Source organism: Drosophila biarmipes, chromosome 2R (genome assembly GCF_025231255.1).
Source record: "Drosophila biarmipes strain raj3 chromosome 2R, RU_DBia_V1.1, whole genome shotgun sequence".
In the NCBI taxonomy this organism is placed as follows: Eukaryota; Metazoa; Arthropoda; class Insecta; order Diptera; family Drosophilidae; genus Drosophila; species Drosophila biarmipes.
Genome location: NC_066615.1, coordinates 13113269 through 13137264, shown reverse-complemented (window position 1 = coordinate 13137264; position 23996 = coordinate 13113269). Strand labels below are relative to the sequence as shown.

The following is a 23996-nucleotide window of genomic DNA, read 5'->3' as shown; positions in this document are numbered from 1 at the left end:
CAGATTTTAATTAGTATCTTATTTTTGTGTCCAATTATTACTTAGAAATGTAAAGAAAGTTAAAGAGAGTTATGACTTTGACTTATAACTAAACATTTTAGCTATCCTTACATAAAAGAGCATGCTCCATAAAACCAAAACATCTTTTATTATACTCAGCTTTAATATTATTAGCTTTAATTATTATTTGCTATTAATTTAATTAGAACAAAGCGGTGTGTGAAATGAAAGCCCAAAGCTCTTTATGTATATCGACTTCAATATAGGTAACACATTCTCAGCTTACCAATTCAGTGTTCCCAAAATGTTGGTTCTGGTTGGGTTGTTGGTCGGTGCTCTCGGCCTCGCGGTCTGGTGGGTCCAGCAGCATTATACGTACTGGAAGCGTCGGGGTATTCCCCACGATCCACCCAACTTTCCGTATGGAAACACGGTGGAACTCCAGAGGACCATGCAAATGTCCCACATTCTCAAGCGAACCTATTTTAAATACAAGAACCAAACCGCCGGCCCCTTCGTGGGGTTCTACGTTTTTGCCAAGAAATTCATCGTGATAACCGACATTGATTTTGTAAAAACTGTGCTGATAAAAGACTTTGAAAAGTTCCACGATCGCGGAGTATATCACAACGAAAAGGACGATCCACTGACCAGTAATCTCACGGCTATCGAGGGTGAAAAGTGGAAAAATCTGCGCCAAAAGCTGACCCCAACCTTTACGTCTGGAAAAATTAAGAACATGTTCCCCACTGTCCTGAACGTGGGCGAGGAGTTGATTCGGGTGATTCATGAGAAGATCTCATGCTCTCCGCGAACCTTAGAAGTCACCGATCTCGTGGCCCGTTTCACAGCGGATGTGATTGGAATCTGCGCCTTTGGCCTGGAGTGCAATAGCTTACGGGATCCCAAGGCGGAATTCGTCAGAATGGGAACTTCGGCGATTACCGAACGACGTCATGGCAGACTGGTGAACCTGCTCATCTTCTGGGCGCCCAAGCTATCCGCCAAGCTGGGAATAAAGACCTTGCCCCCGGAGATAGAGGAGTTTTACTTGAATGTTGTCAGGGAGACCATCGATTATAGGGTGAGGAACAAGATAGCCCGGAACGACTTCATGGATATGCTGATCGATATAAAGCTAAAATACGATAATGGCGATAGGCAAAATGGCCTCACCTTCAATGAGGTCGCTGCACAGGCCTTCATATTCTTCCTGACTGGCTTTGAAACGAGCTCCACCACCATCGGGTTTGCCCTATATGAGCTGGCCTGCAATCAGGGTGTTCAGGATAAACTACGAACCGAAGTCGATAGAGTCCTCAAGAAATATAAGGGTAAATTGGACTATGACAGCATGCGGGAGATGCCCTATCTGGAAAAGGTCATCGATGGTAGGTTTATGGCTTACGATACAACCTGGTACATTTTGTATTCCCAAATTCCTCTTTAAGAAACCCTAAGAAAACATCCTGTGGTGGGCCACCTGGTCCGAACAGCGACTAAGGACTATGTGCACACCAATCCACAGTACTTCATTGAGGCGGGCACTGGAGTTCTGGTGCCGACTCTGGCCATCCACCACGATCCAGAGTTCTATCCGGAACCGGAAAGGTTCATACCGGAACGCTTTGATGAGGAGCAGATGCAACAACGTCCCCAATGCACTTTCCTGCCCTTTGGGGATGGTCCTCGGAGTTGCATAGGTGTCCGCTTTGGACGCATGCAGGTCGTTATTGGAATGGCCCTGCTCATTCACAACTTTAAGTTCGAGTTGCATCCCACTAAGACGACGGTTCCGATCACGTACAGTATCAAAAGTTTTTTGCTGAGCTCCGAAGGTGGAATTAACCTTAATGTCAGCAAGATTGGAAAGCACTGAAATTCGTTCCTCAAGGGTTTTGGTTAATTACATAGGCACCGAAATAATATATTGATTTATAAACACAATCTCTGGTTTGTTATTGCGTTACGATAAGAATTTATTTTTATTTTTAATAATCACTTAGTGATAAGACAACTAATGATAATTAGTAAAGTAAAACCATTTGCCTGCGGTTAGTCACTATCCGGTTCGACGACGTTAACATATGTCTGCTAAACTGTACTATAAATGTGTATAGATTTAGCAACATGTACCTTAAGCAAGGAAATAATGTTATGGTACAGTTGAATGTTTCAACAAAATGAATCTTAGACTCGTTCAACTTTCAAGAAGATGCCGCTATCGCTTGATATCAGGAAGGTTTTCTTGCTGTATACCATGGGAATCGTGGTCTGGTCGCACACGGAGAACTTGAAGTTCTTGAGGAGGAAAGCCAATCCGATCCGAGTCTGCATCTGGCCAAATCTCATACCGATGCAGTTTCTTGGACCTTCACCAAAGGGAAGCCACTCCACGGAGTCGCGCTGCTTGACGCGTTCGGCGGAGAAGTTCTCGGGGTCAAAGGTATTCGGGTTGGCATATAAGTTCTCATCGCGGTGCATGGCTCCGCAGGGAATCAAAATGGGCATTCCCCTTTTGATAACGTATTCGGGATAGCCAGGAACAACAAAGTCCTCCAGGCATTCGCGGTTCAAGACGGGAAGAACGGTGTAGAGGCGCAGGGTTTCTATGAGATATAAAAGAGAGTTAGCTATTTAGGTTTATAAAAAATGTATCTTATACTCACCCGATATTACCTGATCCAAATAGACCAAATCCTTCATACATTCGTAGGTTAGCTCCCCGTTGCACTTGGCAATAACCTCCTGGCACTCTTTCCGCGCCAGGTCCTGGATGTCCTGGTGCTGGGCTAGTTCGTACAAGGCGAAAGCCATGGTGGTCGATGAGGTTTCGAAGCCAGCTCCGAAGAACACAAACGCCTGAGCTGCTATTTCCTCGATCGTAAGACTCACGTTTTCCCCAGTCTTAGACTTTGTCAGTGGACTGTTTTTCAGATCGATCAACTGATCCATAAAGTCATTGCGACGTATGTTATTCTGCTCCCGAAGAGCCACTGTTTCCTTGACGATGCGCAGGAAGAAGTCCTCGGCTTCCTGTATGGTTATTTTCACGTGAAGCTTACGGGCCAGATTCGGAAAGCTATTTATAAACGCAATCGCAAGGGGTCCGTGGCGATGCTCGAAAATGGCTCTTCGACCCATCACCCGGAATTCGGCCTCTGGATCCTTGAGACTACTGCACTCTATGCCGAAGGCGCAGGTGCCAATCACATCTGTGCCGAATCTGGCCAGAATGTCCTTCACCTCCACAATGGAGGACCTGTCCAGCGTCTTCCCAAAGACTTCGATGAACTCGTGCCCCACCCTCACAACGGTGGGAAACATGTGCTTCATTTTCCCGGATGTAAATGTAGATGATAGCTTGTGTCTCATAGATTTCCACTTATGGCCGTCCAGCAAGAACAGTTGGCCCGACAGGGGATCGTCCTCGGTATTGTGATAGAATCCACGGTCGGTGAACTTGTTGAACTCCTTGATCAAGATAAGCTTTGCCAGCGAGGTGTCCAGCACAAGTACTCCGGGTCGCTGGAACCAATAGAAGCCCGCGAAGGGGCCACTCCCACGGAACTTATTGTAGTAATCCACCCAAACGTCGCAGAATGTTCGACTGGTTTGCACTCCCGACAGGCTGCCCATCAGGAAGTGGGGCTCCTCGCACGGAATGCCCAGGTTCTGCCAGTACTGCAGGGCACGACGCCATTTCAACGCCAGGTATCCCACTAGAACTGCGAAAGTCGTCAATAGAAAAATGTAAACACTCATGACATCAGCTGGGGTGCGGTAAAAATAATCCGCCGCCACAAAAAGCCGCGAATGTAGTCCAGTTGAGCTTCAGAAGCATACTGAAAGCAAAAGCTCCGCTCACTACCTAAACAAATTCAGAAGAAAGCGAGAGAGTCCATGTACTTAAGTAGATTTCTTTGAACGAAATGCATAGGTATAATAAATTTATTTGACTCAAAAAGTTATTTGTTCTCTATAGACTTTTTTTCCGCGGGCAATTTCTCTTCTAAAGTGGAGGTTCTTATCTAACGAATTCATAAGAGCACTTCATTTTGAAGAGATGGTTGTTATCTTAAAAATTTTAAAGAGCTCGAATATAAAACATTTTTTTAATAGAGAATCGAACCTACCTCAACTTAATTTTGCTTATAGACTCTCCCTTAAAAACGCTATCTTATTCTTTATCATTTCTTTTGTTATTGTTGAATACCGATGATATGATATAGAAATGATTTTTATAATACCTTTGCAGAGGGTATTATGAATTCAGCCAAAAGTTTGCAACGCAGTGAAGGCATCACTAGATGAGTCCATCTAACCATGTCCGTTTGTCCGTCTGTCTGTCTGTCGCCTCGCAAAAATTACTGAGAACTAAAAGGCCCGAGTAACGATGACTATCAAGTATCCATTCATAAGAAAATAGTTTACGTCTTCTGAAACTAAGTGTGTGAAAAGAGATAATTTGTAAATAGAAGAGAAATAAAATAAGCCTAAAGAGCTCGCATATAAAACATTCTCTGACCTTCCTATAAGAAATTATTTAAACATTCTATGGAAAAAAAATCGAAAAAAGGTGATTCAGTTGAAATCGCTTTTGTTAAAGTATAAGTCATACACATGTATGTATCTATAAGTACGTGTTTCTACCTTATTCAGATATTTTCCATTTCTGGGCATAAGCTTTTGATCTATTTCATCTTATTTTTCCTGTGGCAACTCATCAAAAGTAAGTTTAATTCCAATACCTTTTGTGCTATCCAATGTGTTTTCTATGCGAGCTTAAAAGCGTAGACATCGGTTAGAAATACAAGAAAATATATATTTTATAACGATTGGAAATCGATTTTAAGTTGATAGCTCTTAAACATTTGCGATACAAAAATATGAAGAAAATTGTTGTACTCTCGGTAAGGTATATAATACCTTTAGTTAAAAATATAAGCATAAATTTCATGTTTTAAAAAACGTAGGAAAACAAGTGGAAAAACTAAAAGCTAAACCCTAAGAGAACTTACGGACTTAAGTGCATCATAACGCTGACGTGACGTTAAGAGAGTCAGGTGACTGTGAGGAGATGGGCGAATCGGGTAGACTTCGCGTATAAAAGCCGGTGTGCTCTGCTCGGACTACTCAGTTGCTTCGAAATGGCGGTTCTGATCGTATTGTTGGTCGGTGTTCTCACCCTCGTCGCGTGGTTTGTGCATCAAAACTTCACCTACTGGAAGCGTCGCGGCATTCCCCATGAGGCTCCCAGCATTCCCTTCGGCAATACTAGGGAGTTGATGAAGACCATGCAAATATCGGATATTTTCAAGCGGACCTACTTCCAGTTTAAGAACAAGACCGACGGACCCTTTGTCGGGTTTTATATGTACTTCAAGAAGATGGTTATTGTCACGGACATTGATTTCGCCAAGACTGTGCTGATCCGCGAGTTTGACAAGTTCCACGATCGAGGCATATTCCACAACGAAGTGGATGACCCGCTGACCGCCAACCTGGTGAACATCGAGGGTCAGAAGTGGAAGACTCTGCGCCAGAAGCTGACTCCCACATTCACCTCCGGCAAAATGAAGACCATGTTCCCCACCATCTTGGGGGTCGGCGATGAGCTAGTCAAGGTGTTCGACCAGAAATCTGCGGCGAGTAAGGATGCCTTGGAGATCACAAATATACTGGCTAGTTTCACCGCCGATGTGATCGGAACCTGTGCCTTCGGCTTGGACTGCCACAGCTTGACGGATCCCAAGGCAGAATTTGTGCAAATGGGTACCGCTGCCATTACCGATAGACGCTATGGGAAGTCGATGGACCTGTTTCTGTTCGGAGCCCCGAAACTGGCGGCCAAGCTGCGCATGAAGCAGAGTGTCCAGAAAGTCGAGGACTTTTACATGAATATCATCAAGGATACGGTGGACTATCGCGTGAAGAACCAGGTTAAGCGAAATGACTTTATGGACATGCTGATTGATATGAAGCTAAAATACGATAACGGTGACAAGCTAAATGGCCTAACCTTCAACGAAATCGCGGCCCAGGCTTTCATATTTTTCCTGGCTGGCTTCGAAACCAGCTCCACAACCATGGGATTTGCTCTCCATGAGTTGGCGTGCAACCAGGATATTCAGGACAAACTTAGGACGGAAGTGGATGGCGTCCTGGAGAAGCACAATGGAAAACTGGACTATGACAGCATGCGGGAGATGACCTATTTGGAAAAGGTCATTGATGGTGAGTTTCCATATATTCTTGTTATAATTTCCCCACTGAAATTGATATTGGATGCATTTCCAGAGACAATGAGAAAACGGCCCGTAGTGGGTCACTTGATAAGAGTCGCAACTCAACGCTATGAGCACAGCAATCCAAAGTATTACATTGAAGAAGGCACCGGAGTGATCGTGCCCTCCTGGGCCATCCACCATGATCCCGAGTTCTACCCGGAGCCAGAGAAGTTCATCCCAGAGCGGTTCGACGAGGAGCAGGTGAAACAGCGACCCGCCTGCACCTTCCTGCCCTTTGGAGACGGTCCCCGGAACTGCATAGGTCTTCGGTTCGGACGGATGCAGGTCATAGTGGGACTGGCCCTGCTCATCCACAACTTCAGGTTTGAGTTGCACCCCACCAAGACGGTCGTACCCCTGGAGTACAGGACCGATGACATTCTGTTGAGTTCAAAGGGCGGAATTAATTTGAAAGTCAGTAGGATTACAAAGACATAAAGATTATTAACCACAACAGTTAAGTGATTAAGGGGTGCGACAAAGTCGCAGTTGGCATTTTAAAAAGTATACTTTTTATAGTATTGGGTTTGAGCTTTTTCACGCCCTCACTATTATCTACAAGCTTTTCTATCATGGGAATTTGTAAGTGGACACCTTAAACTCATATTTTAATTCTTGTTATTCAGTGAAAAGAAAAAAAAACACATATTGACCTGCTTTAAAGCTACAGTCAGTCAATCACGTAGTTTTTTGACATTTTGTAAATTTTAAGATAATATTAAAATATAAATATATATATATAAAATATAATAGATACATAACACAATATTTTTCTTTATTTTTAATTAAAAAATTTGGAGAAACTTGGAAAAATTATTTTGTATGACATGAAATTGAATTGGATAAAATATGACTTTTGTGATGGGGGATCTTATGGATCGGATATGAGAATTAAATGGACCCACTTTTCTTATGAAAAAGGATGACCTGTGAAAGTTCACTGCGTTCGTAAACAAAATCCAATGTGCTCTCCTTAAAAATAAACATATAAATAAAATCAATAACAACAATTAGGTATACATATATCTTTTAAAAAATAGTAGGCTTGGTACGATTCTCGGCTTATAAATTGTATTTTATTTTATTGACAATTTAATTCTAAGTGTTACTTCCGAGTGAACCTTTTTCGATAGCTTTTTTTGGAGCACTTATCCCCGACGGTTGCGCCTCCTTTCCGCACGCGTCTCCTCGCGCCTCTCCTGCTGCCTCTCCTCACGAAGCTCATGGCGTCTCTCCCGGCGGAGCTCCTGGCGCCTCAGCCTGCGAATCATTTCCTTGAGCTTGTCCACCTTCTCGCTGGAGGTCGAGAAAGAGGTGTCACTGTCTGTGGAGCTACTGGTTGATGAACTTGGTGTGCTGGTCGAAGTCGAGGAGGTTGAAGGATCAGAAGAAGTCGAGGAAGTCGAAGGATCTGAAGAGGTCGAGGAACTGCTTGGGTCCGACGTGGCAGAAGAAGGATCAGATGTGGTGGAAGACGAGGATGGGTCTGATGGGATAGTGGACGAGGATGGATCTGTTGAATTGGTTGCGCCGTATGCAACCGCCACGAGGGCCATAAGGCCAAAGGCAAGGAGAAGTTCGGATCGCATCTGTAGGTATGAGTCTCGCACAGTTCTGAAGATCTGTACAGAATCTATCAAATGTGGTCCAGAATGAGAGATCTGCGCCTGTTCCTTAACAACGAGGCTTATTTGGGCATTTGTTTGCCAAGTCTGGAAATTTCGGAGGAAAGTTTTTAGGGTCTAAATAGACTAGATACATAATCCGGTGATTTTTTGCGTTGCTGTTTCCAAGGGTGCAAACACTACAAAAGGTAGTCTTTTTGTGATATTAATAACTAATTAGAAATAAGAACTACAAGCTTTTCTTTTACTCAGCGAACCAACTCCAAATAAATATCTCAACTTTCTAGATTTTTAAGTTTCCCAGATATAACCGTTTTTACGGACAGCTTGCACCAATCTGAAATAAACTTTTACTGCTAAAGAATCTCTAGAATCTGCATGCCAAGTCCCAGATTGTTAGACTTTATAGATTCCAAGATCTCAATCAATGTTTAAACATCATGATAAATTGACTAGTGATGATGATCAAGAGTATATATATATGTACGAGGTCGGAAACATCTTCTTCACTGCGTTGCAAACATCTGACTAAAATCATAATACCCTCTGCAAGAATATTACAACTCATTGCTTAATTATCAATAAAAATAGCACGTATAATATACAAACCTACATTTTAATTACTAAAGCCTTGTTTTACTGGAAAGCCAGATTTGGAACTTGAAAAATTCTCACAGAGCCGTTCTCGCTTATTTAGATGGCGCAATAAAAGCTAAACTGTATATAATTACATGACGCAAAATATCGAAGGCTAGCTGAACACAAATAAAAAGTTGGATAACATTCACTTACTTTCAATGGAAAAATCAACAATCAGTCGTTAGGAACGTCGTATTGAAGTATCAACTGAGAACAATTATTATAAAAGCCTCATAAAAAGTTGTTGAAACTTTCTAACCTAACTAACGAATTTATGTTTTGTTTAACATTACTATTTTTCTTATCCAATTCCTTTTTCTTTTACCCTTATAATTATTTTATCGTATAATAATATCTAACAAGAGAACCTCTTAACATGGTGGGGGGTCATGGCGATCACGCAATATCAACATACAAAAGTTTTGATATCAACTTTTGTGACGAATAATTCTTGCTAATTCGACTAACAAATACAATTTCTAAAATGTTTTTATTCGGCAATAAATGCAATCTTCTTAGTTTTTGCGATACCTTTTGATCACTCGAAATTCAATTCATAATGTGAAAGTACTTGACAAAGTGAGTGAATCGCATTTAGCGATCCTCTAGATAAAAAATAAAATAGATAAGAGCGAGTCAAAAGTGCTTTTTACAGTTCCAAAAATTTTTCCCTCATCCAGGGAACCCAACATGATAACCAACCATGCGTTAAGAAAAAATTCATAGCCAGTATCCACATAATAATTAAAAAAAAAATTTAATTGTTTTACAGCGTAATGATTAGCCCTATATATCTCACCCTCAATGCGATTAAGTATAAGAACATGTATTAGTATTCATATATTTTTTTTATTTATGTTTACTCGTGAAGTAAAAAGGGTATACACGATTTGTCGGAAAGTATGTAACAGACAGAAAAAGGCGTCTACCCCCACATTTGTTAATATTTGTTTCTATTAGCAATACCCATCTAAATAGCAAAAATTATTAAAATCTGACGTTACATTTAAAAGTTAGAGCCAAATATATTCATTATTTTGAAAATTTAATTAAGCTTGCCCACTAGCCCCTAGTGGCACTCCTTTTAGAAAAGTAATGGGTATCTAATATTTTCTCTTGTTTTGATTACTCTTCTACCATAACCAATACATTTTAAGCTCCATTTACATTTGAGTGCCGTATGTATAAGCAAACAAAAAAAACAACGGACAAAAGAAAAGCTCACTAACAAAGCTAAAATACGGCCAAAATAAACGAAAAATCAGAAAGCTTCTGGCTTAATTACTTGTTATACCCGTTACTCGTAGAGTAAAAGGGTATACTAGATTCGTCAGAATTCGGCATTATGAAAAAAATTGTACTTGAAATATGTTTGTCTCATCAATGCCTATCGACTGACCCATAAAAAAATGTTTATAGTATCGCTTTGTTGCTTATATATGTATCTCCTTTTCCTTTTTGCTCCCTTAAGCTGAGTAAGGAGTATCTGATAGTCGGGGCACTCGACTATGGCGTTTTTCCTTAACTTATCAGTAAATTATTTAAATACTATATTACCTCTGCTTGATCAATATTTTTGTAATTGATATTTTACCATTTGCGGTTTTGTGCACTTGCTACAATCAATATGATCCGAGTAAATATATTGCTAAGTCATGCTTACTGTAAAGAAAAAAGTCAATAATAACGATGACTTGCATTTCATTCATTCATAAGAAGAAACGTAACGTATGTAAATTAATGTATTGTTTAAATACAATAAAAATTAATTAACTGTACAGAGATGTAGTGGAGTAGTTAAATAAAATAAGTATAACTTAATAAGAGCAAACCTTATATTTCTATTAAATTCACAGTAGCCGAACCGGTTGTAAATAAAATATAACGCTGAGTCGGCGATTCACGATACGTTGATACGTTGATACATTGGACTTTCTTTCTCTTAGTTTTTGTTTTACAGGCAGGTCACCGCGCAGAGAAGGCTTACCGGGTATATAAGAGCAGGCCCGACTTCAGTACCGCTTTAATATACCGTGATGGCCGTTCTAGTCGTACTGCTCGTGGGTGTTGTCACCCTCGTCGCGTGGTTTGTGCATCAAAACTTCACCTACTGGAAGCGTCGCGGCATTCCCCATGAGGCTCCCAGCATTCCCTTCGGCAATACTAGGGAGTTGATGAAGTCCATGCAAATATCGGATATTTTCAAGCGGACCTACTTCCAGTTTAAGAACAAGACCGACGGACCCTTTGTCGGGTTTTATATGTACTTCAAGAAGATGGTTATTGTCACGGACATTGATTTCGCCAAGACTGTGCTGATCCGCGAGTTTGACAAGTTCCACGATCGAGGCATATTCCACAACGAAGTGGATGACCCGCTGACCGCCAACTTGGTGAACATCGAGGGGCAGAAGTGGAAGACTCTGCGCCAGAAGCTGACTCCCACATTTACCTCCGGCAAAATGAAGACCATGTTCCCCACCATCTTGGGGGTCGGCGATGAGCTGGTCAAGGTGTTCGACCAGAAATCTGCGGCGAGTAAGGATGCCTTGGAGATCACAAATATACTGGCTAGTTTCACCGCCGATGTGATCGGAACCTGTGCCTTCGGCTTGGACTGCCACAGCTTGACGGATCCCAAGGCAGAATTTGTGCAAATGGGTACCGCTGCCATTACCGATAGACGCTATGGGAAGTCGATGGACCTGTTTCTGTTCGGAGCCCCGAAACTGGCGGCCAAGCTGCGCATGAAGCAGAGTGTCCAGAAAGTCGAGGACTTTTACATGAATATCATCAAGGATACGGTGGACTATCGCGTGAAGAACCAGGTTAAGCGAAATGACTTTATGGACATGCTGATTGATATGAAGCTAAAATACGATAATGGTGACAAGCTAAATGGCCTAACCTTCAACGAAATCGCGGCCCAGGCTTTCATATTTTTCCTGGCTGGTTTCGAAACCAGCTCCACAACCATGGGATTTGCTCTTTATGAGCTGGCGTGCAACCAGGATATTCAGGACAAACTTAGGACGGAAGTGGATGGCGTTCTGGAGAAGCACAATGGAAAACTGGACTATGACAGCATGCGGGAGATGACCTATTTGGAAAAGGTCATTGATGGTTGGTTTCCGTATAATCTTATTATAATTTCCCCACTGTAATTGGTATTCGATGCATTTCCAGAGACAATGAGAAAACGTCCCGTAGTGGGTCACTTGATAAGAGTCGCAACTCAACGCTATGAGCACAGCAATCCAAAGTATTACATTGAAGAAGGCACCGGAGTGATCGTGCCCTCCTGGGCCATCCACCATGATCCCGAGTTCTACCCGGAGCCAGAGAAGTTCATCCCAGAGCGGTTCGACGAGGAGCAGGTGAAACAGCGACCCGCCTGCACCTTCCTGCCCTTTGGAGACGGTCCCCGGAACTGCATAGGTCTTCGGTTCGGACGGATGCAGGTCATAGTGGGAATGGCCCTGCTCATCCACAACTTCAGGTTTGAGTTGCACCCCACCAAGACGGTCGTACCCCTGGAGTACAGGACCGATGACATTCTGTTGAGTTCAAAGGGCGGAATTCATTTGAAAGTCAGTAGGATTACAAAGACATAAAGATTATTAACCACAGTAGTTACTTGGCTCTGCCAAGATGAAGCAGTTCTCTTTATAAAAAGTACACTTACGGATGATTTTCGCATACAGTTGATTGTGATATTTAGCCCGCCCTCAGGTTTAGGTATAAGTATTTCTATATTGGGAATCGGTCAAGCCCCGTGGGAAAACTTATATTTTTATTTATATTTATTCAGGGTGAAGAAAACGGAATATTTATGACTTAGTAATAACCAAGAGGTCAGTCAATCAAGTATTTTATTATTAAATTATGTATATTCGTCAATATTAGAATAAAATGTGTGAACATGAAATATTCATGTTTATATTAGTAATGCTATTTCATACTAACATAATCAAGAACTATTTGTGCGTGTTGTGTTAAGACTAAATACAATCTTGCGTTCTAAAAGTTTTCTTTACACATTTTCAATTTCAATCTGAATTAAAAGGATTGTGTGGCCTAAAATAGAGTTGAACAATGCAAAAAATGCACATCGATCAATTTTAAACAGGCCAAGGAATCGAAGCTTGAGTGGATTTTGGGCCATGTTCAGAGGAAAGCATCGATCTGAAACAGAAATGAAACATTTTAGAATGATGTTTGCTCCCAATTTTTATTTACAAACTCTTGCAACTCTTCGTTTTGGAGGATGTATCGCCATGGCAATGAAGTACTCTATAATAGTCACATTAATGATGACTGTCATGATAAAGAGGCCCCAAATGCCGAGGGCCAGGGATAAACCTATCTGCCTCTTAGTCATGAGCAGCACGATGATAATATGTACGATATCCACGGTTATGGAGCAGAAGACCTTGGTAAAGATTCTTCTGCGGCAGTACGGATATATTTTCGGACTGTACTGGCGGCGTAAGAAGTCGAAGAGCTGCATAAATTCCCGGCGGTTCGACCACCGAGCAAAGTCAGCAAAATGCATATTATGCGAAACAATGATAAAACCATAAACACGTATTCCCGAAGTCGGATCGAAAAATCCAAAGTTCTGACCAATTGATGTGCGTTGATCACAAAAAAGGCCTATATGATGATGATGACCAAGTGCGTGCAGGCCGCATACATTGTAGCTCGCTTGGTAACTTGAGCTCGTCCCGTTTTCGAATCGACCTCAAAGTTCAGAATGCCAGTTAAGCGGCACATAAAATACATAAAGGACAGACACCATTTGAATGAGTCTATTATGTTATATTGAACATCTCTCAGGACTGTTTCCAGTTGGTTAGCCAGCTTGTAAGCATTTTATTTTAAAATTGTCCTAGGGCTCTTATCCATCCAGATAAAATTATGTAGACTAGATTTGACCGTTACTATAGTTTCTTTATAGGGAAAATCTATAAGTTATTTAAATTTATAAGGTGCGGAATATCATTCGGCAATACAATTAAACTTTTAACCAGTAGCTAAACTTGTACTTTTATTAGAGAATTTCAGGAAAACTGCTTAAAGATGTTCTGGAATAGAGCTGTTGGCATTTTAAAACATTTTAAAAGTCAACAGAACCTGTAAGACAAGAGCTATTTACAATCTAATTTAATGGAGCTCTCTTGCTATTTCTAATCTGTTTGAAGAAAATCAGTATTTTGCAAACAAAAAAGGGGTAAAACACTTTTTTTACCTTCGTTTACTGACATAATTGTGGGTTTGGTGCGATTCTCGGTAAATACATTTTATTTAAATTCCTTCACAATTTAATTCCAAATTTTACATCCGAGTAAACCTTTCCGTGAGTCTTTATTGGAGCACTTATCCCCGACGGTTACGCCTCCTTTCCGCACGCGTCTCCTCGCGCCTCTCCTGCTGCCTCTCCTCACGAAGCTCCTGGCGTCTCTCCCGGCGGAGCTCCTGGCGTCTCTCCCGGCGTAGCTCCTGGCGCCTCAGCCTGCGAAGCCTGCGAATCTTTTCCTTGAGCTTGTCCACCTCCTCGCTGGAGGTCGAGGAAGAGGTGTCACTGTCTGTGGAGCTACTGGTTGATGAACTTGGGGTGCTGCTCGAAGTCGAGGAGGTTGAAGGATCTGAAGAAGTCGAGGAAGACGAAGGATCTGAAGAAGTCGAGGAACTGCTTGGGTCCGACGTGGAAGCAGAAGGATCAGATGTGCTGGAAGACGAGGATGGGTCTGATGGGGTAGTGGGCGAGGATGGATCTGTTGAATTGGTTGCGCCGTAAGCAACCGCCAAGAGGGCCACAAGGCCAAAGGCAAGGAGTAGCTGGGATTGCATCTTTAGGTATGTGTATCTCGCACTGTACTGAAGATCTGTACAGACTCCGAGTCGAACTCGAGTATTTATAGGTAATCTGTAAAGTGTGGTGGACTAATATCAGAGTTCTGCGCCTGTTCTTAATCAAAATAAGTGGCACGAGGCCTAGTTAGGCATTTGTTTGATAAGTCTGGAATTGGTTAAGGAAAGTTTTTAGGCTCTGTTCAAACAATATAAATCTGCTGCTATTTGGCGTTGTTCTGTTGTTAGCGATTGTGCAAACATAGTTACAAAAGGCAAGCCCTTTTCTCCGTTGATATATTATACACGTTTCAAAAATAAATAAGAACTCAGCCAACCAACATCAAAATAAATGTACCTTCGAGTAGAGGCAAAGACATGTTGACGTTTACATTTGTATCTACTATTTACATATTACTTTCTCTTTTTAACGTTATTAAATATGTTTTTGGTATTGACAGCAGTAATTAAATAAAATTTTAAAACATATCGAAAACTAATTTTAAATAATATAGTACACACACAATTAAAATACAATGTTTAATTCTCAATAACAATGGGTTGGAATAGCACAATTTACAAACCTTCATCTAAATTACTTGTTTTGCTTGATAACCAGATTTGAAACTTGAAAACTTCTCACAAAGCTTATTTTGATGGCGTATAAGAGAAACTGAAAACAGACTTTGTGAGCTTGTAAATAATTACATGACGCAAAATATAAAATGTTACATAATAAAAATCCGTCGTTATTAACGTCGTATCAGCCATTATAAATGCTTCTTAACGAGTGTTAGAAACTGTTTAACATAACAAGTACTTTTTTTTACGTACCCAGCATAATAAATCAGTCAAAACTATTAACTTTGTAATAATATTTTATACCGTTATATTAATTACTAAAACTTTTTAATAATATAATTTAAAAATAATAAATATCAATAACTATTAGCTTTGTAATAATAGCTCAAAGTTCTATTTTAGCCAATAAAATAAATATATCTAATTATGTTTTTAAAAATAGCTTGACCAACTTTTTTTCAATTTTTCGGAGTGTGAACGCAGTTTGTGTTTTATATTAGAAAAGTACTCGTTTCAATGAGTCAGACCCAATTTGGCAATCCTCAGGAAAAAAATAGATATGAACAAAAATGCACACACACACAAACCGGAAATGCAAGGTCGTCAATGTAGATTTATTAATGAAAATATATACAATGTTATGATATCCATCCATGCATTAAGGGGCGGTCCCACATGAGATTAATTCAAAAGAATGTAATTGTTTTACAGCTTAATTGTTTGCCAGATGTTTCCTACGCTCCATGCGATGACGTAATATTTAAAAATTGATTATTATTATTTATTTATTTATTTTTATATTAGTAAATAAGTATTTAATATATTTATTTTTATTTTATTATAATTTGTATGAAATTGTGTCACTCGCGGCTTTGTACACTGGCTTTGATCAATATGATGCAAGTAAATATATTGCTGAGCTATGCTTACGGTAAGGGAAAAAACAATTATAATAATAACTTGCAGTTTATTTATTCGTAACAAGTAAAAAACATAAGACAGTGCTGTAGAAACTAAAAAAAATAAAATTATATCAAACAAAACATTAAACTTAAAAGAGTAGAAGTGTGGTACCTTGATACAATAAAGTTAAACTTAAGTAATGTAGACCTTATATTATTAAATAACTCAGAGTGAAATTTAGAGCGCATTTTACGAACCGGGTATAAAAAAATATAGCGCATTTACGATACAAATGAGACTTTGTTTCTCTTAATTCATCGTTTTACAGAGAGTCGGGGTAGTGCAAAGAGTAGCACACGTCATAGGGGGTATATAGGAGCGGCCCGTCCATATTATTGTCTAATATATCGCGATGGCCGTTCTAGTCGTACTGCTCGTGGGTGTTCTCACCCTCGTCGCGTGCATCACCACGTTTGTGCACCAACACTTCAACTACTGGAAGAGACGCGGCATTCCCCACGAGGCACCCAGCATTCCCTTCGGCAACACCAGCGAGTTGATGAAGACCATGCAAATATCGGATATTTTCAAGCGGACCTACTTCCTGTTTAGGAACAAGACCGACGGACCCTTTGTCGGGTTTTATATGTACTTCAAGAAGATGGTTATTGTCACGGACATTGATTTCGCCAAGACTGTGCTGATCCGCGAGTTTGACAAGTTCCACGATCGAGGCATATTCCACAACGAAGTGGATGACCCGCTGACCGCCAACTTGGTGAACATCGAGGGGCAGAAGTGGAAGACTCTGCGCCAGAAGCTGACCCCCACATTCACCTCTGGCAAAATGAAGACCATGTTCCCCAGCGTTTTGAACGTGGGTGATGAGATGATTCGGGTATTCGAGAGGAAAATTTCCCAAAGTAAGGACTCCCTGGAGATCACCGACTTACTGGCCTGCTTCACCGCCGATGTCATCGGTTGCTGTGCCTTCGGTATAGATTGCAACTGTTTGTCGGATCCCAAGGCGGAGTTTGTCCAAATGGGAACTGCTGCCCTCACCGAAAGACGTTACGGAAAGACGTTGGATCTGTTTCTATTCGGAGCCCCAAAACTAGCGGCCAAGTTGCGTATGAAAGAATATGTGCAAAGGGTCGAAGACTTTTACATGAATATCATTAGGAACACAGTGGATTACCGCGTAAAGAACAAAGTGAAACGAAACGATTTCATGGACATGCTGATTGATATGAAGCTAAAATACGATAACGGCGACAAGCTAAATGGCCTAACCTTCAACGAAATCGCGGCCCAGGCTTTCCTATTTTTTCTGGCTGGCTTCGAAACCAGCTCCACAACCATGGGATTTGCTCTTTATGAGCTGGCGTGTAACCAGGATATTCAGGACAAACTTAGGACGGAAGTGGATGGCGTTCTGGAGAAGCACAATGGAAAACTGGACTATGACAGCATGCGGGAGATGACCTATTTGGAAAAGGTCATTGATGGTTGGTTTCCGTATAATCTTATTATAATTTCCCCACTGTAATTGGTATTCGATGCATTTCCAGAGACAATGAGAAAACGTCCCGTAGTGGGTCACTTGATAAGAGTCGCAACTCAACGCTATGAGCACAGCAATCCAAAGTATTACATTGAAGAAGGCACCGGAGTGATCGTGCCCTCCTGGGCCATCCACCATGATCCCGAGTTCTACCCGGAGCCAGAGATGTTCATCCCAGAGCGGTTCGACGAGGAGCAGGTGAAACAGCGTCCCGCCTGCACCTTCCTGCCTTTTGGAGATGGTCCTCGGAACTGCATAGGTCTTCGTTTTGGACGGATGCAGGTCATAGTGGGAATGGCCCTGCTCATCCACAACTTCAGGTTTGAGTTGCACCCCACCAAGACGGTCGTACCCCTGGAGTACAAGACCGATGATATTCTGTTGAGTTCGAAGGGCGGAATTCATCTGAAAGTCACCAGGTTAGAAAACTGATTAAAATAATTAAAAACTAACTATTTATGATGTTTTAAGCTTTTTATTGTTATTTAAGCTTGTATCTGGTGACTTTTAGGTTTTCCTACAACCTTTTTCAGGTAAATTGGGAAAAAAGACCGAGAGAGCTTAAACTTTTATACCATTACATTTAAAAGAAGGGGTTACCATTCTACGAGCCCTTCCATAACCTTAATATAAACTTAAAATCGCTGCCAAGAAGATCTACTTCTATTTTAAGTATTTTGGAGCTAATGATTTTTAGACAAAAGTCTACTTTTAGGCATATCTTTCATTTGTCGGATTGTCTACGGTGTAAAGAGAGCTTCGCTTGTAAGAAGAAAAAAAGAAAAAGAGAATTCGACCCTCAATTAAGCTTCATAAGAATTCTATCTTATAAATGCCAGCATGACTCGCCGATTGACTTGGCGTTTACATTAAGTAAATTCGTACGTAATTTTCATCGATTTAAATGATAGTAATAACATAGAAACGAAGTTGTTACACTCGTTCAACCTTAAGGTGGATGCCAGATTCACTTGAAATGAGGAACTGTTCTTTGTCGTATTTCATGGGGATTGTCGTCTTCTCGCAGACTGAGAATCTAAAGTCCCTAATGAGAAGAGCCAGTCCAATCCGTGCCTGCATTTGGCCAAATCGCATTCCGATGCAGTTCCTAGGACCATCGCCGAAAGGAAGCCACTCCACGGAATCGCGCTCCTTGACGCGATCGGTGGAGAAGTTTTCCGGATTAAATGCGTCCGGACTCGGGTACAGTCTCTCATCGCGGTGCATAGCTCCGGCAGGAATTATGACGGGCATTCCCTTCTTGATAACGTATTTGGGATGGTCGGGAACCACAAAGTCCTCCAGGCATTCGCGGTTTAAGACGGGTAGAACCGTGTAGAGGCGAAGAGTTTCTGTAATGTTACACATTGTATAGAAAGATCAATAAAAATAGCGTTTCCAAACCTTACCAGATATCACTTGATTAAGGTAGACCAGCTCCTGAACACTTTCGTAGGTTAATTCCCCCTTGTACTTTTCACAAATCTCCAGGACCTCTTCCCTCAGTCTGGCCTGGATATCCTGATTTTGCGCCAACTCATACAAAGCGAATCCCATTGTAGTCGATGAGGTCTCGAAACCAGCCGCGAAGAACACAAAGGCCTGTGCTGCAACCTCCTCAATAGAAAGGTTGACATTTTCGCCGGTTTCGGACATCATTAGTGGTTTGTTTTTCAAATCGATCAACTGATCCATGAAATCGTTTCGACGGATATTGTTCTGCTCCCTGAAAGCCACTGTTTCCCTAACGATGCGCATGAAGAACTTTTCTACGGCCTCTGTTGTCATTTTCATGTGCAGTCGACGTGCCAGGTTGGGGAAGCTGTTCACGAACCCGATCCCCACAGCACTCAGGCGGTGTTCTGTCACGGATCGCCGACCCATCGTTCGGAACTCTGCATCGGGGTCCTTCAAGCTACTGCACTCGATGCCAAAGGCACAAGTGCCTATTACGTCAGTGGTGAAGCGGGCCAAAAACTCCCTAACCTCAGTGATGGGGTTCTTTTCCACATGCTGGCCGAAAACGTCGATGAACTCATGACCCACCTTGATAACCGTGGGAAACATGTACTTCATTTTTCCGGAGGTGAATGTCGAAGAGAGCTTATTGCGCATGGACTTCCACCGCTGGCCATCGAGTAAGAACAACTGGCCGGACAAAGGATCGTCCTCGGGGTTGTGAAAGAAGCCGCGGTCCGTGAACTTGTTGAAGTCCTTGATCAGGATATGTTTTGCCAGAGAGGCTTCCAAAACGAAAACAGCTGGTCGCTGGAACCAATAGAAGCCAGCAAAGGGTCCGGTTCCACGAAACTTCTTGTAGTAGCTCGTCCAGATATCGTTAAACGATCTCTTGGTTCGTACTCCTTTCATGCTTCCCATCAGGATGTGGGGCTCCTCGCAGGGAATGCCCAACTCCTGCCAGTACTTCATGGTGCTACGCAGTTTTGCCAACAGGTAGCCAAGAAGCAACAGCAATGCTGTCAGTAGGAACGTTCCCACGGCCATGACTCACACGGTATATTTACAAATATTATAAAATTGCCGTAATCGTTGGCAAACTTGTTGAATGTTTGCCTCCAACTGAGAGTGTCAATGCTTTTCCAGCGCGTTTAAATATACCAGAGCAAAACTCAAAAGTCATTGTGACCAACAATCACAATAAAAGCTATCGTAATCTATCCACTTATCGCCGATATTTGCCGTAATTCTGACCAGAGAAACAAGTTTTTAGCAAGCTGATACGTTGTAGAGACACCCTCCAAACAGATATTAAACGTATAGATTATTAATGTTTAAACTGTTTAATAAGCTTACAAATTCTACTTAAACCTAAGTCTACTTATACTCAGTAAAAAGGGAGCATTCACGTTGGCAGCCTATGCACCAAGGATTGGCTGTTGACCAAGCGGACTTAACCTGCCCCAAGATAATCATTTGTGAGCTACGCGAGACAGATTACAAATATACTTCTTTGGCACCGATTTAATAGCTTTTAATTTCCAGTTAGACTGCCTGTATGTTGAGATAGATACCGTCTTTTATACCGAGTACAAAGGAGCGGGAATCGTAGATCAGGGGATCCGGCGTTTTCGAGCAGGTGGAGAACTTGAAGTTCTTGATGAGCAGAGCGAGTCCAATGCGGACCTGCATCTGTCCGAATCTCAGACCAATGCAGTTGCGAGGACCATCTCCAAAAGGCAGCCAGGCAACTGAAGGACGACCAGACGATGCCTCGGGTGAGAATCGTTCAGGCTGGAACTCGTAGGGCTCGGGGTAGATGCTGGGATCGTGGTGAATGGCAGATGACGGAATGATGACCGACTGACCAGCCTCGATGACAAATTTCGGATGCCCGGGGACAACGTACCGCTTGGCGGCCATTCGATCCAGATTCGGTACGATCGTATAGAGTCGAAGAGTTTCTGCGGGGAGATTACCACGTCAGTATCATGCTTTTCCTATTGATTCTGCAACTTACCATTTATAACCTGGTTGAGGTACTTGAGATCCTTAGTGCACTCATAGGTGAACTGTTGGTTGTGTTGCTCCAGCACATCCTCCACCTCGGCTCTAACCTTGTCCTGGATTTGGGGGTTCTTGGCCAGTTCGTATATGGCGTATCCCATGGTGGAGGAGGATGTCTCAAAGCCAGCAATGAAGAACACAAAGGCTTGGGCGAGGACCTCCTCAATGGTGAGTCCTCTGACCACATCGCCATTCTCCAGAGTCATTTCTTTTTGATTCTTCATTTCAATGAGCATGTCCATGAAATCGTTCCGTTTGATATTCTCCTTTTCTCGCACCGCCACAGTCTCGGTGACAATTCTGTGATAGAAATCATGAATATGCTGGGCAGTTCGAATGAAACCCAGTCTCCTGGCCAGTTTGGGATAGCTGCGCAGTAGGCCGTTTATCATAGTACCATGGCGCTTGTCCACCAAAGACTTCTTTCCGTAGTAGAGAAACTCGGCGTTTTCATCTCGCAGACTGTTGCACTTGATGCCAAAGGCACAGGTTCCGATCACATCCACCGTAAACCTGGACACCAGATCACGAATTTCCAGCACAGAGTTCTTGGATACCTTCTCGTGCATCACGGCCATAAATTCTTCGGCCACGGACACCACGGTCGGAAACATGAACTTCATTTTACCGGATGTGAAGGTGGAGGACAGTTTGTTCCTCAGCAAACGCCACTGGGGGCCGTCCAGGTTGAAGAGATGTGCGGAGAGGGGATCTTCCTTTTCGTTGTAGAACATTCCCTTGTTGGAGAAGTTGGAGAAGTCCTTGACCAGAATTTGCTTGGCCAGCTCCAGATCAATAACAAATGCGGCTGGATTCTGGAAAAGGTAGAAGCCCACAAAGGGTGCTTTGCTCTCCCGGAACTTGTCGTAGTGATCTTGAAGTATTTGGTGAAAGTTCTTTGTCTTCTGTATTTCCTGCATGTTTCCCTTGAGCGGATGCGGTGTTTCGAAGGGAATACCCCGGCGTTTGAAGTACGTTAATTTTCGGTGGAGATAGTAACTAACGATCGCCAGAAGGGCGACCGCCACTTGGAAGAGGATGTATGTTAGCGCCATACTCAGACTGATGCTGTCAGGCTGCGACTGATTCGAGGAGCGATCGACGAACTGCTTTTAAATGCTGAAACTTACCTACTTTGCATGACTAGGCATTCTGACCCATGGAAAGGGAGAGTTAATCTAAAGTTTTGTTTACTTTTATGCGGGCAACTGTGAGACAGCAAGAATCGTACACTGGATCAGTGTATAACGATAGGAAGAACATCGACCCTCTTGTGGAAATATTTGTGACAATTACGTAATCATTACTGTACAAAGTTACACCGTGATTTATCAGAACATCTAGAGATCTAGACATCCCCTTATCAGTCATCTTAATTTCTTCGTTGTATACCCTTGCAGAGGATATTATGATTTAACTTAGATGTTTGGAACTCAAAAATGTAAAAATTTTAGACCCCATAAAGCATTTATATTCTTGATCAGTTCCACTAGACGAGTGATGCCCAAATACATATACAATACAAATTTTTAATTGATAAGAACTAAACCTAAGGCTAGCTATACCAAGAGATTGGCTATAGACCCAGCAATGTTTAACCTGCCTCAACATATATATTTGTGAGCTAGGTTAAGCAGAGTAAGCATTGGTTTCTTTATTGGCTTTTAAGATCATATCCAGGTTCGGTACAATGGTATAGAGTCGCAGAGTTTCTGCGGGGACATTAAACCAACAGTATGCTGCTTTTAGTATTGATTCTGTAACTTACCATTAAGAACATGATGGAAACTACGTGAGATCGGTGAACTTTTAGTTATGTTGCTCTAGGACATCCTCCAATCTTATTGGTTTTTAGGACTTGTGCATTTTTCTTATCGACAACATTACTAACCTGCCACAATTTAATGAGTTTGAGTGGATAGAGAATTTATTTTTAATGTTTTATTAGGATTTTTATATTATTATTATCATAATTATAAGTTAATGATCCTAATCTAGAATGTTTTAAAACCAGAGGTCAAAACTCATAACTGAAGGGAACTGAAAGTGTGAAATAGTTAGGTTCTACTGTAAGCAAACGAGCCTCCGCCTATCTGTCCTCTTAACAGAGCGGACCGTCCCCCAGAAAACCGTCGTATCACCAGTAGTCCAAGCATTATAGTAACATGATATGGGTATTAGCAGTCCTCATGTTTGACGGATCTGGCAACGACATGTTTACCTTTTCGGTCATTTTTGTTTGACAGTTGATTAGATTTCAAGTGCGGATGTGGCCAACAACAACAAGTAATTAAGCCAGCAGCTTTCTGATTTTTTGTTTATTTTGGATGTACGTTAGCTTTGTGGGTGAGCTTTTCTTTTGTGCGTTTTTTTGCTATCACGACATTTAAATGTTAATTGGGCGTAAAATGTATTGGTTAGGGTAGAAAAGTGGTCATAAAAGTGAGAGTGTACTTGTTGGGAAATTATCAGCAAATAGCTTAGAGTACGTATATAGGTTATAATAATTCCCCAAAAGAGTTATGGCCCCAACAAAGGGGTGTACTAAAACTCTGTCCAAAAAATTGATAACAAACGAAAATGAAATTTAAAGTCTACAGATAAGAGTCTTAGATGCGCCTAGGTGACTGGGGAAGCGATCTACAAAGTAAAAATTATTACTTGGTTATATTAAAAAAAACCTAAGAAGTTTAATAATTCATTGAAGATAGTAATGTATCTTAAATCATTGAATGTTCTTCTTATGTCTGTAATTTTTAAATATTATCTTTCTTATTATAAAAATGTGATTTTATTTATTAAAACTTTAGAAGTTTTTTAGTTTGTAGAAGTAAATAATGATTGTTAATTAATAGAAGATTATAATATATCAATGTAGTTCAATATCGTATTTTTCTTTGCTTTTCGAGTGTTATTTATACGCCTTTTGTTTGTTTATATTTTTCCAGACGCATAAACGAGTCTTCGGTGACTGCCTGATGGTGCCACCAACATTGAAAAATAAAGTAATAATAA

At 41.5% G+C, this 23996-nt stretch overlaps 8 protein-coding genes across 8 annotated transcripts; 4 read left to right on the top strand and 4 right to left on the bottom strand.

Annotated features, from left to right (window-relative positions):
- Window positions 1-59: 59 nt before the first annotated feature.
- LOC108029931 (probable cytochrome P450 6a19) lies at window positions 60-1937 on the top strand. The gene is made up of 2 exons (XM_017102425.3): window positions 60-1391; window positions 1452-1937. Exons 1-2 carry the CDS (start codon window positions 245-247, stop codon window positions 1877-1879), a joined length of 1575 nt encoding a protein of 524 aa, XP_016957914.2. The 5' UTR covers window positions 60-244; the 3' UTR covers window positions 1880-1937.
- Window positions 1938-1954: 17 nt separating this feature from the next.
- On the bottom strand, window positions 1955-3851 carry LOC108030370 (cytochrome P450 6a9). The gene is made up of 2 exons (XM_050887710.1): window positions 2670-3851; window positions 1955-2609 (listed from the first exon to the last, which is right to left on the bottom strand). Exons 1-2 carry the CDS (start codon window positions 3763-3765, stop codon window positions 2191-2193), a joined length of 1515 nt encoding a protein of 504 aa, XP_050743667.1. The 5' UTR covers window positions 3766-3851; the 3' UTR covers window positions 1955-2190.
- Window positions 3852-5131: 1280 nt separating this feature from the next.
- LOC108029857 (probable cytochrome P450 6a20) lies at window positions 5132-7058 on the top strand. Its single transcript, XM_044092434.2, has 2 exons — window positions 5132-6237; window positions 6301-7058. Exons 1-2 carry the CDS (start codon window positions 5151-5153, stop codon window positions 6726-6728), a joined length of 1515 nt encoding a protein of 504 aa, XP_043948369.1. The 5' UTR covers window positions 5132-5150; the 3' UTR covers window positions 6729-7058.
- A 3517-nt stretch (window positions 7059-10575) lies between these two features.
- Window positions 10576-12583, top strand: LOC108029859 (probable cytochrome P450 6a20). The gene is made up of 2 exons (XM_044092435.2): window positions 10576-11677; window positions 11741-12583. Exons 1-2 carry the CDS (start codon window positions 10591-10593, stop codon window positions 12166-12168), a joined length of 1515 nt encoding a protein of 504 aa, XP_043948370.1. The 5' UTR covers window positions 10576-10590; the 3' UTR covers window positions 12169-12583.
- Window positions 12584-13840: 1257 nt separating this feature from the next.
- On the bottom strand, window positions 13841-15458 carry LOC108030027 (uncharacterized). Its single transcript, XM_017102567.3, has 2 exons — window positions 14992-15458; window positions 13841-14483 (listed from the first exon to the last, which is right to left on the bottom strand). The coding sequence occupies exon 2, from the start codon at window positions 14405-14407 to the stop codon at window positions 13934-13936; it is 474 nt and encodes a 157-aa protein (XP_016958056.1). The 5' UTR covers window positions 14408-14483; window positions 14992-15458; the 3' UTR covers window positions 13841-13933.
- Window positions 15459-16289: 831 nt separating this feature from the next.
- On the top strand, window positions 16290-23975 carry LOC108030023 (probable cytochrome P450 6a20). Its single transcript, XM_017102563.3, has 3 exons — window positions 16290-17400; window positions 17464-17875; window positions 23930-23975. Exons 1-3 carry the CDS (start codon window positions 16305-16307, stop codon window positions 23958-23960), a joined length of 1539 nt encoding a protein of 512 aa, XP_016958052.3. The 5' UTR covers window positions 16290-16304; the 3' UTR covers window positions 23961-23975.
- On the bottom strand, window positions 18018-20009 carry LOC108030025 (probable cytochrome P450 6a21). Its single transcript, XM_017102565.3, has 2 exons — window positions 18866-20009; window positions 18018-18808 (listed from the first exon to the last, which is right to left on the bottom strand). Exons 1-2 carry the CDS (start codon window positions 19959-19961, stop codon window positions 18390-18392), a joined length of 1515 nt encoding a protein of 504 aa, XP_016958054.1. The 5' UTR covers window positions 19962-20009; the 3' UTR covers window positions 18018-18389.
- LOC108030024 (cytochrome P450 6a8) lies at window positions 20273-22050 on the bottom strand. The gene is made up of 2 exons (XM_017102564.3): window positions 20935-22050; window positions 20273-20878 (listed from the first exon to the last, which is right to left on the bottom strand). The coding sequence occupies exons 1-2, from the start codon at window positions 22034-22036 to the stop codon at window positions 20460-20462; spliced, it is 1521 nt and encodes a 506-aa protein (XP_016958053.1). The 5' UTR covers window positions 22037-22050; the 3' UTR covers window positions 20273-20459.
- Window positions 23976-23996: the final 21 nt, after the last annotated feature.

Excerpts from the sequence above, each read along its gene's own strand:
- LOC108030024 (XM_017102564.3), bottom strand. The coding sequence starts at position 22,036 with ATGGCGCTAACATACATCCTCTTCCAAGTGGCGGTCGCCCTTCTGGCG. Across the intron at positions 20,879-20,934 it reads CCTCAACCAGGTTATAAATG|AAACTCTTCGACTCTATACG; the intron begins GTAAGTTGCAGA and ends ATCTCCCCGCAG.
- LOC108030025 (XM_017102565.3), bottom strand. The coding sequence starts at position 19,961 with ATGGCCGTGGGAACGTTCCTACTGACAGCATTGCTGTTGCTTCTTGGC. Across the intron at positions 18,809-18,865 it reads CCTTAATCAAGTGATATCTG|AAACTCTTCGCCTCTACACG; the intron begins GTAAGGTTTGGA and ends GTAACATTACAG.
- LOC108029931 (XM_017102425.3), top strand. The coding sequence starts at position 245 with ATGTATATCGACTTCAATATAGGTAACACATTCTCAGCTTACCAATTC. Across the intron at positions 1,392-1,451 it reads TCTGGAAAAGGTCATCGATG|AAACCCTAAGAAAACATCCT; the intron begins GTAGGTTTATGG and ends TTCCTCTTTAAG.
- LOC108030027 (XM_017102567.3), bottom strand. The coding sequence starts at position 14,407 with ATGCAATCCCAGCTACTCCTTGCCTTTGGCCTTGTGGCCCTCTTGGCG.
- LOC108030023 (XM_017102563.3), top strand. The coding sequence starts at position 16,305 with ATGGCCGTTCTAGTCGTACTGCTCGTGGGTGTTCTCACCCTCGTCGCG. Across the intron at positions 17,401-17,463 it reads TTTGGAAAAGGTCATTGATG|AGACAATGAGAAAACGTCCC; the intron begins GTTGGTTTCCGT and ends ATGCATTTCCAG. Across the intron at positions 17,876-23,929 it reads ATTCATCTGAAAGTCACCAG|ACGCATAAACGAGTCTTCGG; the intron begins GTTAGAAAACTG and ends ATATTTTTCCAG.
- LOC108030370 (XM_050887710.1), bottom strand. The coding sequence starts at position 3,765 with ATGAGTGTTTACATTTTTCTATTGACGACTTTCGCAGTTCTAGTGGGA. Across the intron at positions 2,610-2,669 it reads TTTGGATCAGGTAATATCGG|AAACCCTGCGCCTCTACACC; the intron begins GTGAGTATAAGA and ends TATATCTCATAG.
- LOC108029857 (XM_044092434.2), top strand. The coding sequence starts at position 5,151 with ATGGCGGTTCTGATCGTATTGTTGGTCGGTGTTCTCACCCTCGTCGCG. Across the intron at positions 6,238-6,300 it reads TTTGGAAAAGGTCATTGATG|AGACAATGAGAAAACGGCCC; the intron begins GTGAGTTTCCAT and ends ATGCATTTCCAG.
- LOC108029859 (XM_044092435.2), top strand. The coding sequence starts at position 10,591 with ATGGCCGTTCTAGTCGTACTGCTCGTGGGTGTTGTCACCCTCGTCGCG. Across the intron at positions 11,678-11,740 it reads TTTGGAAAAGGTCATTGATG|AGACAATGAGAAAACGTCCC; the intron begins GTTGGTTTCCGT and ends ATGCATTTCCAG.